Raw genomic sequence first — 17,394 nt, forward strand, 5'->3', positions numbered from 1 at the left:
GCAGGCAAGCCAGGGACAGAAACTGGACTTGGGGCCCACGTGCCTTTCTTGCATCCTCCATGACCTCAATGTTGAAAGGCCACAAAGCTCCACCCACACGAGAAAGGAATCCTGGCCACGCCCAGCGGTCCCCGTGCTCTGAGAAGGATGGCTGTGAAGTCCAGACCAGGCCCCTAAGTTTGTACTTCAGCTAAGAGGTCAGCCCAGGAGAACCCCAGGTGGAAGAAAGCGCTCTCTGGCTGACACAGACAAACTGGCTCCTCTGAATTTAGGGGAGGGGTCGGCTTTGAAGCCGGGGTGGGCTTGGCGGGGTCCCGCCAGCGGGCTGGGGCCTGCCCTTCCCTGGCTGTGCAAGCAGATGCCTCCAGCCAAACATACCTGCAGGGGCCTATCTTTAGGCAGGACTGAGGGCCGTGGTGGGATTCAAATCATTTAACGACCAATTCTGTGCCCTAATCACCGTTTTAAGTATAAAAAGCGATATACTGAAATGTAGTTTATTATTTCATGCATTTAATACTTAATAAGGACAATAAAAGAGGTATACAAAACTAGATAATGTTATAAGAAAGGGTTTTAAAATATTAATGAAAAATATTAAATAATACCTGACAAAAAAACAATAAAACTGTTATTTAAGATACTGCCAATGACAGCTTGTCACCCCCTGGTTGTTTGGCACTTTTTCTCTTTATATTATATGTTTGTTTACTGAAGTAACAAACGTGAGGGAATTAAAATGTAGTATTTCATCAAAGGTATGAGGTTTATGAAATGAATAAATATTACAAACATAGTTAATTTTTTTTTCACCTACAGACAGAATTAACATTATACTACAGCACTTAGAATACACTGTTGTGCAGAGATGAATGTTAAAAAAGATTAAGGAATGTAATTTGTGATTTTCACATGGGCGGCTACCCAGGCGCCCATCTTAGAGAGAATTCTGATTACAAGTGCCATTTTAACAACTGGTTCGCCAAACTCAACAAAAAATTAGGTATCGGTTCTGCTGAACCGGTGCAAACCAGCTGAAACCCACCACTGACTGAGGGGCTCCAAAAGTAGGCAGTACCTCTAGCAAGCTGTCGCCCACCAGGGCCACGAGCAGCTGGTGTGACTGACGCTCGCGCACCAGGGCCGCGTTCTCTGAGGCGTACATGGAGGTGAAGTCAAACATGGCCACGTCAGGCTGCCCGTAATGGTTCATGGCAAAGTCTAAAGACGGCAGCTGGTAATTGGTGGCGAAGTCTGCAGCTTCACGGGCGTAGGAGAGCAGGTTGTCCTGGTTCACGTTCTCAGCACACAGCAGCATCTCGGTGTCGATGTAGTCCTGGGGGGAAGCGCAGGAGCACAGTGCAGCCACCTGCCCCACCAGAGGGCAGGACTCACACCCACCTCCTCACACAAGGAGTGGGAACAGGGTCTGTACAGTGACGCTAATCCAGGCGCAGAAGAAAACCAGGGCCAAGGGGAAGCAAGAGGAACCAAATCAGCCAGCTGTGGGGATTAATCATTGTGATTAAGCATCAAAGTTGGCTTTGAGCTTCCTGGCATCCAAGGCAAAAGGGAAATGTGATATGTCACAGGGCTCTCCTTATCAGAGAGAAGGAAGCATAGAATTCCTTAGGGAAGGCAGTCTTTTTTTCCTGGCACAAAGCTCTAAAAGAGTTGTCTCATGTAGGGATTTCAACAGAGAACACTGTGTTGTAATGAACAGTGTACCTAATAATGGTCTGGCGGCAAATACAGAAGCCTGTTTGCTATGGCTGATTTATACAACCAGTAAAATTAAAAGGGAAAAGAGTGAGTGAAAGAGTGATTTTATAATGAACTAAACTAAGCTAAGCTAATATGGTCCAGATATGCTGTGTTTAGTGGTCAAACAAGAACTGAAAAGAAATGGATGTTTAACATAACTCAGACTTTCTCTCCAAACTCAGTTACCCCTTTTCTCGACAGGCTGAGGCTCCTCGGGGCCCTGCTTGGCTATCACAGTATTAGCTGCTATGCTTCCTACCAGGGTCTGAAACACCTGAGCCTAGAGGACCAGGACACCCATCCCGGAGGGACACGGGCAGGGACTGCAGGACGCCTGTCTCTGAGAGTCAGATCTGCTTATTGTGTCGCTAAAGAAACTAAAAGGCCATGTTTCCTAAAAGATGACACAGAAGGTGCACATCTGTGGTTGGGGTGGAGGTGACAGGGATTAGTGTGTATAAGACTAACATAGACCTTGGGGTTATTAAGAGCAACAGGTCAAATCCCACCTCTGCTATCGACTGACTGCATAAATTTGGGCAAGTTGTTAAAACCTTCTGACTTTCCATTGGCTTACATGGTAAATGAGAAAAACAAAATTTAGTTCACAGAACCGTGTGAGGACCAAATGAGACCATACAAAATCCCCAGCCTGACACCTGGCACTTGGGAAGTACTCAATGAATGGGAATTCCTGTCCTCAATAATGATGACACAAAACACAGCATACAGCAAAGTGCAGCCTGGACCCACCCTAGGCACCAGCAAGAGCATTTACAAAGGTAAATTTACTGAGGCTCTCAGTAAAGTGGGCAAGCCTGGCCAAGTAGCTCCAAATTCAGGCAAAGGCATAGCTTCATCTACAAAGTGACCTACTGGGTCAATTTTCCCCATAGCCACGAGTTCAAATACTTTGTTCCGGGAATTCTAATATTTCCACACCCAAACCATGTCACCCACATTGCATCAGCATTGGCCTAAGAGCCCTTTGTCAGGTCATGGCATTCAGGCTGGAGCTCCTGTTATTTGATTTCCTTTTTCAAACTATTCCTACACTAACATGATCACGCCCTTCCCTCGGAGGTGTGGAGATGAGATAGGAAAAATGAACAGACGAGTCTCTAAAAGCCCCCTCTTCATACATGCTGCAAGTACCCACGGTGAACTGGGTGATAGGTGAATGTGGACACAGCACAATGTCTGGTGCTGATGCCCGAGCGGGAGTGCGGGGACCTGGCAAAGGGACAGCCCCCCAGGCTGCACTGGGATGACAGTCCACCTGGCCTGGGACTGCTGGGAGGAGCCACAGGGCCTTGCAGGGCAGGAGGTCCCAGGCGAGTGGGTGGATGGCAGAGCAGAACCATAGGGAAGGGTTGAAAACAAAAATGAGAAAGAGGAAGGTGGGAATGAGGCTCTCAGTAAAGTGGGCAGGCCTGGCCAAGTAGCTCCAAATTCAGGTAAAGGCAGGGGAATGAATCTGGGCCTCATTTTCCACAGGCCTAGGGTACTAAAGAGAGTCTGGGTGCTAGACAGACAGGTAGGGTGGTGAGCAAAGCAGCCAAAACAAGCAAAGGTAGGTAATACAACAGGAAGAATGGTCACCCCAAGTGCGGAGCTGGAAAGAGGCGGTAGGCCAGAAGTGAAGGTCAGGCAGTGCCTGTTCGCCGCTTCATGTGAGGGTGGACTCAGCCTCGGAGACCAGCTGTGATGTGCATCCACCTCACACACACGGCAACTGAGCTCCCATTACGGCAGGAGCAAGCCATGATGGGAGCTCCTCCCGGGATCCGAGCCTGCATGTGTGTGAACCAGCAGAGGCAGGGTCCCAGGGGGTGGGCCACCCTCCTTGTGGGGAAAGCAAGGTGGACACAGCTGGGAACCTAGAGGTATGGTTCCCACTTTCCTCTCCCTTCAGCAGCCATAGAAAGAAGCCCAGAGATCAGAAGGACTAGATGGGGAAGCAGGTCAATCAGTCATTCCATAAACATGTTCTCAGTACCTTGTATCTCTAGGAAGATGCTGACCCAGATAGGGAGAGGAAAGCCCTAGAGGGCTTGCCATTCCTTCAGGAGGAGGAGATGAATGTTAATTCAAGTGGCTCAGGATAGACGGTTTGGCTCCTGGCTTATGCAAATACTATAAAGCTTAGCTGGGCACTTGGAGACTCGGGCCAGAACTCCTGAACAAATGGTTGTTCAATTCCCCCATGTCTAGCCTATGGCCTCCAATTTCTAGATAATAATTTGGTCTTATACCAACAGGCCCCTTAGCACCAGCTCAGAAGATGCTCCCAGAGTCTCTGGGGGAGAAGAAAGACCCCCAATGAGGACAGATCCCTTTGGGATCTGCTCCCAGCTCTTCCATAGTTACGAAATGTGGGATCAGAGTGGGTCATTCTTGCCCACCTGTGTCACAGTGGAGAGCCTGAGACGGGAGATGGAGGGGCTTTGACAAGTGCCAAGGAATTGAGTCTCCATAAACAACACGTGTGGCCTGGACAATTGCCCTGGGATGACCTGAAACTTAGCATGGCTGGAGTGCTTAGCCCGTGAAAGAGGAAAGCCAAGTCACACTTTGCCTCATGTCCCAGGGGTGGCTGACAAAAGCCTCCCCAGCCTGCAAAGGTGCCCACTGCACCTGCACCCCTGGTCCTGAAATAACACTCCTTCACTATCTGACACAGGCATCCCGACAGAGGTCACAACTTTTGGAGAAACGCCTGCAGAGCAGAGGGAGGAAGGAGACATGGACTTGCCTTCCTGAGACCAGGTCAGCAGTGGAGCACCAGATGTGGAGCCCACTGCTCATGCAGCTGCGGGTGGTGCTCAGTCAGCCTCTTTCAAACCTCCTCCCTCATTCACACTTCCCACCCAGCAACTGAGGCTCTCGGTACGGAGGAGACCCAGGGGAGGGCTGGGTTACTAATGCCATCTGGCCGCTGCCAGCACGGGCTGGCGAGAACATAGGCGCATTCTTCTCTGACAAGCAGCGATGAATGGTCACCACGCGGCTTGAGCTCTAGGCTGACAGCAGGGAGCAGGCTGACCCCAGACTGCATGATCCTTATCTGCAGGCTACAGCAGCGGCGGAGGGAACAGGGGTGCTGGGAAGGCTGAACACCTGACCACAGACACTTTCCACCAACCCTGCTCTCTGTTTCAGCAGGAAAACGCAGAGGCAGGAGGCAGAGGCCACAAAACCAGCTGGACAAAAGGCAGGTGTTCAACACAGGCAGAGGAGTTATGGAGGGACTCTACCATCCACTACTTGCTGGCACGGTGCTAGGTGCTCCGTATACATTTTTAAAGGCACTCTTCCAAGCAACCCATTCAGACAGAAACTATTATTCCTACTCTGCAGATGAGAAGAGTGAGTTTCAGAAAGGTTAAGCAGCTTAGACAAGACCTCAGTTAGTGGGTGGCAGAGCAAAGATTCAACTCAAGTCTCTGACTCCCAGAGCTTTCCCCCATACCATGACAATGGGAATACAGGATGAAACTCACAAGTTAAAGCATCTGTGTCCCATTAAGACAAGAAGCCCCCATCGGCTTCCGAATGACTGTGACCTCTCAGAAAAGAAAGCAGGGCTGAATGAAATATGGGGAAGAACAAGACTCAAGTGATCCCTCAGGAACAAGGGCCCACACTAACACCGGGGCGAGGGACTCAGCCCCCCACCCCCACCCAAGTTCTCTGCAGAAACGCCTCTGCACACGTTGGTGTGGGCTCGTTCATCAGATGTTCATGCAACACCAAACAGGACGGTGGTGGGTGGAGGTCCCTTCCTCTTTCCCCCCTTGCTCAGTTTCTGGCAGGATGTCTGTTCCTACACTTGTTGATGCTGCCAGCCCAGGTCACAGAGGGAAAGACGGGACATAACAGCCAAGAGATACGTACATTAATGATGACGCCTTTGTCAAGCAGGCTCTGCTTCTTGGCGGTCATGACAAAATAGTGGGTGCAGTCCTTGTAGTAAACAATGTTCTCGAGATCAATCCCTGAAAAGAGAAGCATTCGTGCCCTCAGTACTGCTTCCCCACTGCCCAGTGCCAGGAGCTCTGCCCTGCTGCTTTATTCACCTGCAGGGTATTCATGTTCAGTATGTTTCTGAGACAGGCCGGGCTGGATAAGATAACGTCAAGTGCCAGAACTGGTCCAAGTGAACACAGCTAAGTGGTGTTTCTACACAGCCAGCAGCCCCTGCTGGTTGTGTGTGAAAACCCTGGGAGGAACAACTCAGGTCAAAGAGCTGGGTTGTATTGTATCTTTTCCACTCTCCACCAATTGGAAAAAAACACTTTAAAAGACTAGGTTTCTGCATGACCTGTGGTGGCGCACTGGGTGGAGCATCAACCTGGAACACTGAGGTCACTGGTTCAAATCCCTAGGCTTGCCCGGTCAAGGTACATACAGAAAGCAATTACTACAAGTTGATGCTTCCTGCTTCTCCTCTCTCTCTCTCTCTCTCTCTCTCTCTCTCTCTCTTCTCCCCTCCCCAAATCAATAAAATTTAAAAAAGGACTAGGTTTCTGCATTTAAAACAACGTTATGAGATGATAGCTTAGCTCAGTGGTCCTCAAAGTGGGGACCCCAGTCAGAAGCATCAGCATGATCTGAGAACTTGTTAGAAATGCAAACGAGCCCTGGCCGGTTGGCTCAGCGGTAGAGCGTCGGCCTAGTGTGCGGAGGACCCGGGTTCGATTCCCAGCCAGGGCACACAGGAGAAGCACCCATTTGCTTCTCCACCCCTCCGCCGTGCTTTCCCTCTCTGTCTCTCTCTTCCCCTCCCGCAGCCAAGGCTCCATTGGAGCAAAGATGGCCCGGGCGCTGGGGATGGCTCTGTAGCCTCTGCCCCAGGCGCTGGAGTGGCTCTGGTCGCAACATGGCGACGCCCAGGATGGGCAGAGCATCGCCCCCTGGTGGGCAGAGCGTCGCCCCTGGTGGGCGTGCCGGGTAGATCCCGGTTGGGCGCATGCGGGAGTCTGTCTGACTGTCTCTCCCTGTTTCCAGCTTCAGAAAAATGAAAAAAAAAAAAAAAGAAAGAAAAAGAAAAGAAATGCAAACGATCAGGGAGCAAACCAGGCCTGCTGAACTAGAGGCTCTGGGGGCAGGGCCAGCAGCCCCTGCTTTCACAAACCCTGCAGGCGATTCTGATTCAGACTGAAGTTTGATTGGCACCAGCTTAGCTTCTTCCAAGGGAGAGAACGGAACAGATAGACGCAGGGCAACTTAGCAGCAGCCAGCACAGAGGCGTGCTGGGTTACCATAGGAACTGCTTTATTACTAGTAGATAGGAAGCAGCCTTCAGTGCAAATGGCCCCCCAGAGAATCAGAGGAAACTCATCCTCATCACCATCACCGTGTGAGGGGCAGTGTTGTGAAACAATGGCCAAAGGTGACGACCACAGCAGAGTGGAAAGGAAGCTCATTTAAACATTTGGGAAAACACACTCAGGATCCTGTCATAATTTATATTCGGTGGTTTATTTAAGTACTTATTTTCTTGGTTTTTGAGGGGAAGGGAGGGTTGGAGAATTCTTAAATCATTCAAAGGGACATAATATGCTGGAAGGAAATATTTTTTAAAAAATAAAATAAAATAAGACAGTCGTGCTGGATGTCAGAGGGGTTATGCAATGGGCACACATCACTGGTCAGTAAGAGGCAGAGTCTGGTGCAATAACAAACCCCATTTCTAGAAAACCATCTTAATGCAATAATCCAACAGAAGCAGTTTGAACTGTAACAGTCAATAACTGGAAAGTAAATCAGAAGTCCATACACTTTCACTGTAAAAGGCCAGACAGTAAATATTTTGGGTTCCATGAGCCCTTGGATCTCAGCTGCAGCCACTCACAGTGGAGCAGCCACAAGCAACAACATAAATAGATTGGCATAGCTGCCTTCCCACAGACCTTCATTTTTAGACATTGAAACTGGAATTTCGCCCTGGCCAGTTGGCCCAGCGGTAGAGCGTCGGCCCAGTGAGTGGAAGTCCCAAGTTCAATTCCCAGTCAGAGCTCACAAGAAAAGCAACCATCTGCTTCTCCACCTCTTCCTCCTTCTCTCTCTCTCTGTCTCTCTCTCTCTTCTCCTCCCACAGCCATGGCTCATATGGTTTGAGAGGTTGGCCCCAGACACTAAGGATGGTTCCATGGCCTCACCTCAGGCACTAAAATAGCTGAGCAACAGAGCAGCGGCCCCAGTGGTCAGAGCATCCCCTGGTCAGGGACTTGTTAAGTGGATCGGGTCGGGGCCATGTGGAATCTGTCTCTCTGCCTCCCCACCTCTCACTTAAAAAAATAAAAAAATAAACCTAAATTTTGTATAACTTTCAATTTGTCACAAAATATTGTTTTGATTCTTCTTTAAGCCATTTAAAAGATATTATAATGTTTCTCTGCTCCAGGGCACTACAAAAGCATGTGGCCAACCAGCTTGCCACCCCATGGTTTAAATGCTTAAGCAGTGACAATACACCCACTTAAAGAGCTGTTCTGCTAAAACTGACCATGGGGACAATATTCAAAATGTGATGCTGAATGAGAAAAGCAGAATAATGGAGAATAGGGGCATGATGATGAGAGCTAGATCCATGTAAAAGGTAGGGATGCAGGTGGAACATTACTGAAAAGAAGAACATGAAAATGAGGATTGCCCTGGGCTCGGTGGTGCTGGGTGTGGATGATTTATTTCTAGTGTAAAGATTTAACATTGTTGTGACACTGTCTTTTCAAGGAGAAGTTTATATATTTTCAAATTCAGTTAAAAAAGAAAAAATCTAGGCCCTGGCCGGTTTGCTCAGTGGTAGATCGTCGGCCTGGCATGCAGGAGTCCCGGGTTTGATTCCCAGCCAGGGTACACAGGAGAAGCACCCATCTGCTTCTCCACCCCTCCCCCTCTCCTTCCTCTCTGTCTCTTTCTTCCCCTCCCGCAGCCGAGGCTCCATTGGAGCAAAGTTGGCCGGGGTGCTGAAGATGGCTCCATGGCCTCTGCCTCAGGTGCTAGAATGGCTCTGGTTGCAACAGAACAATGCCCCAGATGAACAGAGCATCGTCCCCTGGTGGGCATGCCGGATGGATCCCGGTTGGGTGCATGCGGGAGTCTGACTGCCTCCCTGCTTCGGAAAAATAAAAAGAAAAAAAGAAAAAAAGGAAAAAATCTGGAATTTTACTTATTTGGGAGCAGGTGTTTCATCCCTCACTTTCCCCTCACCCTGCATTATTTTCCCCACCATCCTTACACACAGCCTGACATGCTAGTTACTGATTGACGGCCATCCTCCCTCTATAGAATATAAGCTCTGACAGTGGGGTTTTGTTGGTTTGGCCCACTGCCCTGCCTCACACCCTTGAACAGCATCTGGCACCAAGTGAGCATTCAATATATATGTATCGAGTAGATAAATGAATACTTTCCTCAAGGCCCACGCCTTGGGGACAACTGATGCCCCTGGGTGAGCGTCAGGCTCCCGGGGCCTTCCTGGACATCCTAAGGAAGAAGAGCATATGGCACAGTGGACAAAAGCATGCCGGCTTCTTCGGGGGCACCCATTGGTTCCTGGCTCCCCACTCAGAGTGCCCCCTGAACCTCACCCTGATCTCTGGCCCAGCCTGACCAGCCTGCACTAGGGCAGTTACTGTGGGTGTCCCTCCCTGGACAGGGAGCCACTTCGAGTGGGTGCCATGTCCGCCTCGACTTTAAATCTCATGATACTCAGTACCAGCACATAATGGGCAGTCCGTAAACGTTTCCTGAGTAAATAAATGTGCATCTAAATTTACGTACGACATCTAGAACTTTCCCTCAAGAATTCCTCTTGTCCTGGAAGGAATTCTGCCCATTATAATTTTAAGGAGAAGTCCCTGCTTCAACTTGATCAGAGTGAATATCCCTGTCCCGAGAGCAGGGAAAGTCAGCTGCTCCTTGGGGCACTTCTGGAAGGGACAACGGCCCGGTTTGGAGAAAGGTGGCAGCCTTACCCGTGTCTTCTTTCAGGTCCTGGAAGAACTTCTGGTTGAAGATGAAAGCCACGCCACTGATCTCCTCCACCTTGGCCTCCGCTGTGCTGTTTCTGTTTATGAAGTTGGCGGTGATTGCAATAGCCAGCTTCCCACGGAATTCTTTCCTCCTGAACCCTGCACGAGGAAACGGGAAGAAGTGAGTCTTTCTTCTGGATTCGGTGTGAAAACTGAAAAAGATTACTGAGAAAGCTGCTCTCAGATGCCCATAAGCCAGTAAAAACAGGATTCCAGAAGAAGAGGGGCAGGCAGCAGGGCCCAGGGCTGCACCCGAGGAAGCCAGGCATCGCTGGGGCCCTTTCTAAGAATCTACAAGACCCGTTATCCTGGCTAGTGTTTGATAAACGAAAGGCTCAAGTGATCTCCAACAGGTAATCGCAGACTCAGCCTGTTAAAGATGGGAGTCGAAGGCTGCATCACTTAGGCGTGCTTGAGTAAATCACTGGCCACTACGACTGATTCAATCTCCATCCCCTGACCCCGCCCAGCAGGTCAGGGGGTGGCACTGAAAGTTCCAACCCTCTAATCGTGTGGCTGGCTCCCCTGGCAACCAGTCTCCTCCCCATCTTTAGGCGATTTCCAAAAGTCACCTCATTAACATAAACTCAGGTATAATTGAAACGGGCCTGTTATGAATAAAAAGATGCCCGTTTCACCTTTCTGGCTCTGAAGGTATTTCAGGAATTGAGGACAAGAAACCAAATATAATAACAGAAGATGCTCCCACTGTTATCACTCAGGAAATCCCGAGGGTTTGGGGAGCTCTGGGCAAGAAAGAGATGAAGACCAAATACAGGGGGTCCTCAACATTCGACATAGGACATTCTGAGTTTACTACACTCACTCCCATAAAAACTTTAAAAAATTGAGACGTGAGTCGTTTTTTTTTTTTGTTACTACAGTACAGCGTACAGTACAATATATTTATGTCCTTTACCTTCTTTTTTGTAGCTTAGTTCTGTTTTTATGTTCTAGATTATGATTTTACAACTGTGTTAGAATTGGTAAGCTAGGGTATGTTTCGACTTACACCAAAATTCGGGTTATGTCACTGTCATAGGAACAGAACTGTGTCATAACCCAAGGACCCCCTGTATATATTCCTTTTTAGAAACCATATTCTCACAGGTGGTTATACAGGAAGTCACAGCAGGTGGTCACATCTCCACAGCCCATTTTCTAATTCCCTTCCTTTTAGCATCTGACTATTCCTATAGTCCCAAACTGCCCTCTGCCCTGCTGTTTACTTTAACTCAGGGACTCCCTAGGCTAGCAGCCTCACTGGACATAACCTCTGTCTTCAGCCCCCCTGGGAATTCCTCTCATTCCCTCACCATGTAATCAAGTCTCAGGTTGATTCCCAGACTTTTTTTTGTCAAAAATCCCTTTGGGTTTCCTCCCTATACATACTCATTCAAGTTGTTCTTCATTTGTCAAAATGGTCAGCAATGGCATTATCTAGTCTAGTGTTTCTTAACTGGGGGTGTTTTGCCCCCCATGGGGCATTTGGCATAGTGTTGAGACATTTCTGTTTGCCACGACTGGGGGTACTAATGGTGTCAACTGGGTAGAGGCCGGGGATATTGCTAAGCATTCCGCAATGCCTTGGGGACAGCACCCACAACACAGCAGTAGCTGCCCCGAAATGTCGATAGTGCCCACTGAGAAACCCCACTGTAGTTACTTTCTTGGTCCCAAGTTGCTCCAATGGCTCTCCTCCTTCCCACCCTGCCCTTCGTGTCCATGAAATGCCAAACTAGTCTCAAGCTGAGCATGGATCCTGAATTTTCAAATATTCAGACCTACAGTTTCCTCAAACCTTCAAAATGCCCCATAAACTCTAACAGCACCACATCCACATTTCAGCTTAAAAATTTGTTGGATGTTGGTTATTGTTCACCAGGGGTGTGGGGAGGGTAGGTGCGGAGGTGAAGAGAGAGAAAGCACTGTTTGCACAGCAGGTGGGAAAGGCCTCAGCCAGCCAACCTCACCCCCTGAATTCCCCCAAATCAGCCCTATTTCAGGGAGTGTGTTCAACCTCAGAGAAGGTGCCTTTTCAGTCAGACGTCTGCAGTCTGCAGCCTTTGAGCAGGGCGAGCTGGAAAAGCAGACCTGTTCCTGGTCAAAGGGATGCCACATGGAACTACTTTAACCCCAACCCATGGCCTCAAGTTAGTGTGCTTAGTGCAAGTTAGTGCACTTTGTGCACCGATTCACCTTGGGGCTGGGCTGGAGGTGACTGAAGGCACTTCCTGGCAATGCGACTCCTCTCTCAACTTTATTAGATCATGATATAACCAAAGAAAACGTGCTGTGCTTCCAAATTGAGAACTCAGAGAAGCAGTTCTGCACCTTGACAGTTTGGGCAAAACTCATCTTACTGCCCAGCAGGGAATGTGCGTAAGTTATGAGAAGAGATGGGTGCCTCCTTCTGGAGTATTATACTTGACAGTAAACTGATACCATTAGTAGTATAAAAATGCTGATCTAAGAGGAAGTATGAAAGTGCTTAGCACCATGGCTTGAACGTTGGCAGGAGTTCAATAAATATATATTGATATTTTCCCTCTAAATTTCCATGGCACATTACCTTCATAAAACATTTTTCCATTGGAATCCTTTCCCAGTCCTCATAACCATGCTCTAACAGGGCTCTCTCTTCCACATGGTACAGTTGGAAACACCAAGGTTTGGAGACAATTAAATGGCTGCTTTCTAAACGCTCGCCTCAAGCATGACAGTGTGGTCTGCCCTATCAAGAGTCCCTCCAGCTTTGGCACCTGTCAGATTGCCCCCGTTCTCTACCCCCATCCAGATACATCCCCCCCCCCACTCCTGCCTCCCCATCTTCAGCCCCAAGAGGAAGAGTCTTCACCCTCCAGCGTGTTCCTGCGGCCATCGGCACCGATGATGACATCAAACTCAAACTCCGACAGAGAGTGGTCTGCAGGGAGAAATCCTGCCCGCCAGCCAATTTCTACCAGGACAGAAAAAATAAGGTGAGTTGGCACAGAGAAGAGTGGAAAGAGAGGTGATTACACCTCCTCTGTGTTAGCTGTGAGAAATGGACAATGCCATCAGGTGTAGGTAGCCCACACAGACCCTCCAGAGGAAAGACCCAGAGCCGTACAGGTTCACACCGGAATCTGGAGTCCTCTGGCTTTAGCTTTAGTTTAGTCCTAGACAAAGTAAACCAGTGCGCTAACACCATGCCTGGTTTTATTGGTTTCTATAAGGCTGGGAGTCGACCCTCAAGTGATTCTCAAACTTGTCTCATATTTGCACCTTATTTTTCTCAACAGATTCTACCATGTTCTCTTCATTTTCCCCACATTCCTCAGCGCCATCCCATTGCTAAACAGACCCAAAAGGATGTGTAGGGTGTAATGAAAGCAGTTTGAACTCCTATTCTTTATGCTCAAAATGTTCCATTGTGCAGCACACAGTCTCTTAAGAAACCACTTTCAGTGAAACCTTGATGGTTACTCATAATTAGCATCTCACATCCACTGGAGGTCTGGGAATAAGAGCACATGGGTCTCTGAAAGTTTAATGGACACCCAGCTACAAAAGCCAACTAATACCTCCCCTAAGTTCTCAATATCCTTGGCTCAGACAGGAGAAATCAGAGTCATGGCCTGTGTGTAAAACTATAAGATCTCTGACACTGTTTGGCTCAACACTGAAAGCCTTGTCCAGGCAATAGATTTTGATAATAAGATGCAGAGGCATCATGAAGAAACTCTCTGACTACGGTATATAGACAAAATCAGAATTTACATAAACATATTAATAAGGAAGGGAGGGAGACAAATGACTAAGTAAGATATTACTATAATGGGTGAATTCTATGCTTTTAAATTATACTCCAATAAAGCTTAAAAATATTATATACCAAATAATATATATTTTGAACATTTATTTTACATTTGCCCTAGAAACTTCACTTTACTAGATTTTAAAAAATATCATACAGGTACAATAAGTATATCCACATATCTGTGTGTGCACACAAACAGCTTGAAGAACAGATGAAGGAACTTGATCAGACAATCAAATCTGTCTTCTATCTTACTTCCTGATTTGACTTCATGGGTCAAAGCACCACCTCCTAGTGGCAGGGTAATCAAATTACAGGTTTAATGGCTTAATAAAATCTTCAGCTCCCGCTGAAGAACAAACCTATAGTGACAGCAATGGTCAAAAAAGGTAAAATTTCCATTGATGAAATTATACCAAACAGCTCCCAATAAGAAAAACTGTCACAGAAACATCCTCTGAGAGCTGCAGAGGTATTTTCCATTTTTCAGCATCTGATTTCTAGCCAGAAGAGGAAAGTTATACTGTACTCTGATTTTCTTGATCTTCAGGAGGCTCTAGAACCTTCACAAACTCCACATTCACATGGATTTCAACTCCCAGTATCAGGGCCACCTTGAATAGGATGAGCTGTAACTGACGAATACCTGTTAGAAAGGAAGGGAAAGAAAGGCGAGCTGTGAGTAGCAATGCCTGGGTGCCTCCTGTACGCAGCATACCGTATAATCACTGCTCAATGCGCTCTAAGCACGGCACTATATGAAAAATGATTGTTAGTGGGCACAAAGTATGTGGCAGGGGCTCTGTGTCTTCTCATTTAAACTTACAGTGTTTTCTCATTTATCCCTTACAGTGGTCCTTTGAGATAATGATACTCATTTTATAAATGAGAAATTGAAAAATAAATAAGAAATTGAGGACTAATTGGGCTAAGTGACTTGCTCAAGGTCACATAGTAGCAAAACTAGAATGTAGACCCAGCTCTGATTCTAGGCCTGTGCTCTAGCTATTAGATAATGTTATAATGATGGAGGCTCTCTCTTTCCTGCCTCTTTCCTGGGTTGGGCTGTGGGTTTGATGAGATAAAGATGAAAAGAAGAGTAAACAGAGAGACAGAGAGAAAGAGGGGTGGGGAGAGTAAAAGACCACAGTAAAGTCAGCCATCAACTGGCTCATTCTGTGGCGACCTATGCCTAAGCTCACAGCTATCCACTGTAAGGGGCTGAGGGTAAATTCTCTCCACAAAGCTGGGCTCATAGTTCCTGACCTCCTACCCAGTCTCTAAAACTCCCCAAATATGTGGCACCTCATTTCTCTTTTTTCTTCCCTACCATTCAGCACAAGTAGGGTTGCCTCCAAATATATTTCTGTGGAATGCAGTTTCAAACTTTCTGTGAGTCCCTCTGTATTTCATGGGCTTTGTTCATTTAACATTTACTGGATGTCTACAGTGTGCCAGGCACCATGCTAGGCCCAGGAGATATAGAGCACCCCCTCCAAGGAAGGAAACGCGGGTGACCAGCATGGGGCAGGGCACAGTGGTGGGGGAGCAGAGGAGTAGCAGAACAGGCCTGAGCTTCCGTCCTGAAAGCCAAGAGAAGAAGGATCAATCACGCCACATCCCACGACGAAATTAAGGAATGTGAAGGAGGCCAGGGCACTTGGGATTTGGGGAGTTCGTGGAGACCTTGGTGTAAATCCTTTGAGCTCACTGGTAGGAGATAAATCAGACTGCAGTGGAAGGAGGCGTGAACGGAAAGTATAGACAAGGTCCACATCTCTTCCTTCTAGAATAAATAATTTGGAGAAAAGTAATGGGCTATAACAGAACTGAAGGGCCAGTGAGAAGTAAGAAACAGGAAGACTAAGTGATGGGGCAGGAAGAGAGGAGAGCAGGAATCCAGGAGGGACTAGAGTTGTGGAGGAGGTGGTCAGCTCTGCCTCTGACATGGGGTGGAAAGGAAGCAATGGGGACTCGGATGGGGAGGCGGGAAAGGGGGCTGGAACGGGAGTGCCTGCCAGTGGCTTCTCTCCCCCAGAGCATAGGCGGGAAGACATCTGCTAAGAATGAGGAGGCTGTGGTGGAGGTTTGGAACGGCCACAGTGGGAACTGGAGGAAGATGCTGACACAGGACAAGCTGAGAACTGCTGAGCAACACTGAGGTCCAGGACGCAGCTAGGGCAGGAGACCACGACCAGTCTGGTAAAAAGCCAATCAGCTGGGACTTACACAATCCAATCCACCTCCTGCCTGGAAGCAGGCACTGGAGGCAGCTTGGCCTCTCCTCGTGGTGTCAGGGTTCCTAGTCTACATGTTTGCAGCACACAGTAGGTGATCAGTAACTTCTCCCTGCCTCCCTTCTCACAGGTACTAGGGCTACCCTTGACCGTGATCACTCTCAGTGTTTGAATTTCAGCTCCACAATCCTGCCAGTGTTTCTGCACGCTGGGCTATTTCCACGACCTAGGAGTTCACTGGGAGCCCCGTCAGTGGCTGGGAGGAGAGAGGCTCCTGGCCTAGAAGGCAGCCCAACAGCCCCGGGGCTCTCACAGGGCCTCCCGGTGCCCAGTTCTGCCTCTCAAGAGGATCTGCTGAGAAAGTGGTGCTCGTTGTTGTTCTAAATTGGGCAAATCCAAATCACTCTCCGATGGACTCATGGAATTTTCTCACCTCAGAGTGGGAATAAATTCTCCTGTGTTAGGCTAAATTACATGCTATGTAGCTGATAATTCTGTTCGTCTTTCCCACTTGAATCTCATATTCATCAGTTCTTGTTGTCATTAAAACAGAGTTCTCAGAATTCTCTTCCCACCCGTGTTCCGAATTCTGAATTCTGAAGCTCGGGGAACCTGGCTACTTCCTGCTCACTGTGCATCATTAGATGGTAAGCATCTTCTGAGCATCTACTAAGCACCAGGTACAGTGATAGCACAGCACAAACCTGACCTTATTCAATCCTCTCAGCAATCCTGGTAGGCTGGCATTAGCATATTTATGGGAGACCACACTGGGGCTTGAAGAAGGGAAGGGATTTGACCCAAGTTACACAGAAAAATGGACCAGACAGATTTTGGACCCAAATCTGTTCAAACCCTTGAACTCTCTTCATAGAGTTAACCTCCCTAACTTCCATGAGTCACAGTTGCTAAATATAAAATGGCTAAAGGCCTCCTTCCTCTACGGGAGGAGGCAGGCTGCCCTCCCAGAGCCCGTCTGCACACATATTGCCTCACGAGCCCCGGGCTGTAGTAACGTCTGCGCAGAAGAACCCCGGTTCTCACCATGCCCTACCCGAGCGTTCAGGGATGGCCTAGGCCCTGAAGTCCATGGCCTCTACTTCCCTTCCTTTTCTGAAAGAACCTTCATCATGACGCCTTCTCTCTTTTTAAAGCTCAAGGAAACTCGGTATGGGACCTGTGAGTTGTGTCATCCTCTGTTCTGAAAGCTGCCCTTGCTTCCCCAGAACCACCAATACTCTTTTGCCCAAGAGGCCCTTGACAACCGGGCCCACGGAGTGGTTTCACATAGCTCCCTCTTCTGAACTCTTCGAGCAGGTCTAATTACTCTATTTTTTTAAATATATATTTTTATTTATTTATTTATTTATGGATTGGTTTTAGTGAGAGAGGAAGGAGGAGAGAGAGAGAGGAATATCTGTTCCTGTATGTACCCTGACCAGGAATTGAACTGATAACCTCTGCACTTCAAGACAATGCTCCAACCAACTGAGGCATCTGGCCAGGGCCTGTCTCCTCCATGAAAGCACGTTTTATATTGACCAATCTTCCG

General features: G+C 48.1%; 1 protein-coding gene across 6 annotated transcripts in view; it reads right to left on the bottom strand.

The window, feature by feature from the left end:
- Positions 1–17,394, bottom strand: part of MICAL2 (microtubule associated monooxygenase, calponin and LIM domain containing 2) — a 219,692-nt gene that overhangs the window by 111,511 nt on the left and 90,787 nt on the right. For all 6 annotated transcript variants that reach the window (XM_066365593.1, XM_066365566.1, XM_066365558.1 and 3 more), the window contains exons 5-9: positions 14,135–14,251; positions 12,661–12,762; positions 9,747–9,902; positions 5,662–5,762; positions 1,079–1,336 (exon numbers count right to left, since the gene is read on the bottom strand). In XM_066365593.1, the coding sequence (XP_066221690.1) occupies positions 1,079–1,336; positions 5,662–5,762; positions 9,747–9,902; positions 12,661–12,762; positions 14,135–14,251 (734 nt within the window). The remainder of the gene's footprint in view (positions 1–1,078; positions 1,337–5,661; positions 5,763–9,746; positions 9,903–12,660; positions 12,763–14,134; positions 14,252–17,394) is intronic.

The sequence above is a fragment of the Saccopteryx leptura genome, chromosome 1 (assembly GCF_036850995.1).
Source record: "Saccopteryx leptura isolate mSacLep1 chromosome 1, mSacLep1_pri_phased_curated, whole genome shotgun sequence".
NCBI lineage: Eukaryota > Metazoa > Chordata > Mammalia > Chiroptera > Emballonuridae > Saccopteryx > Saccopteryx leptura.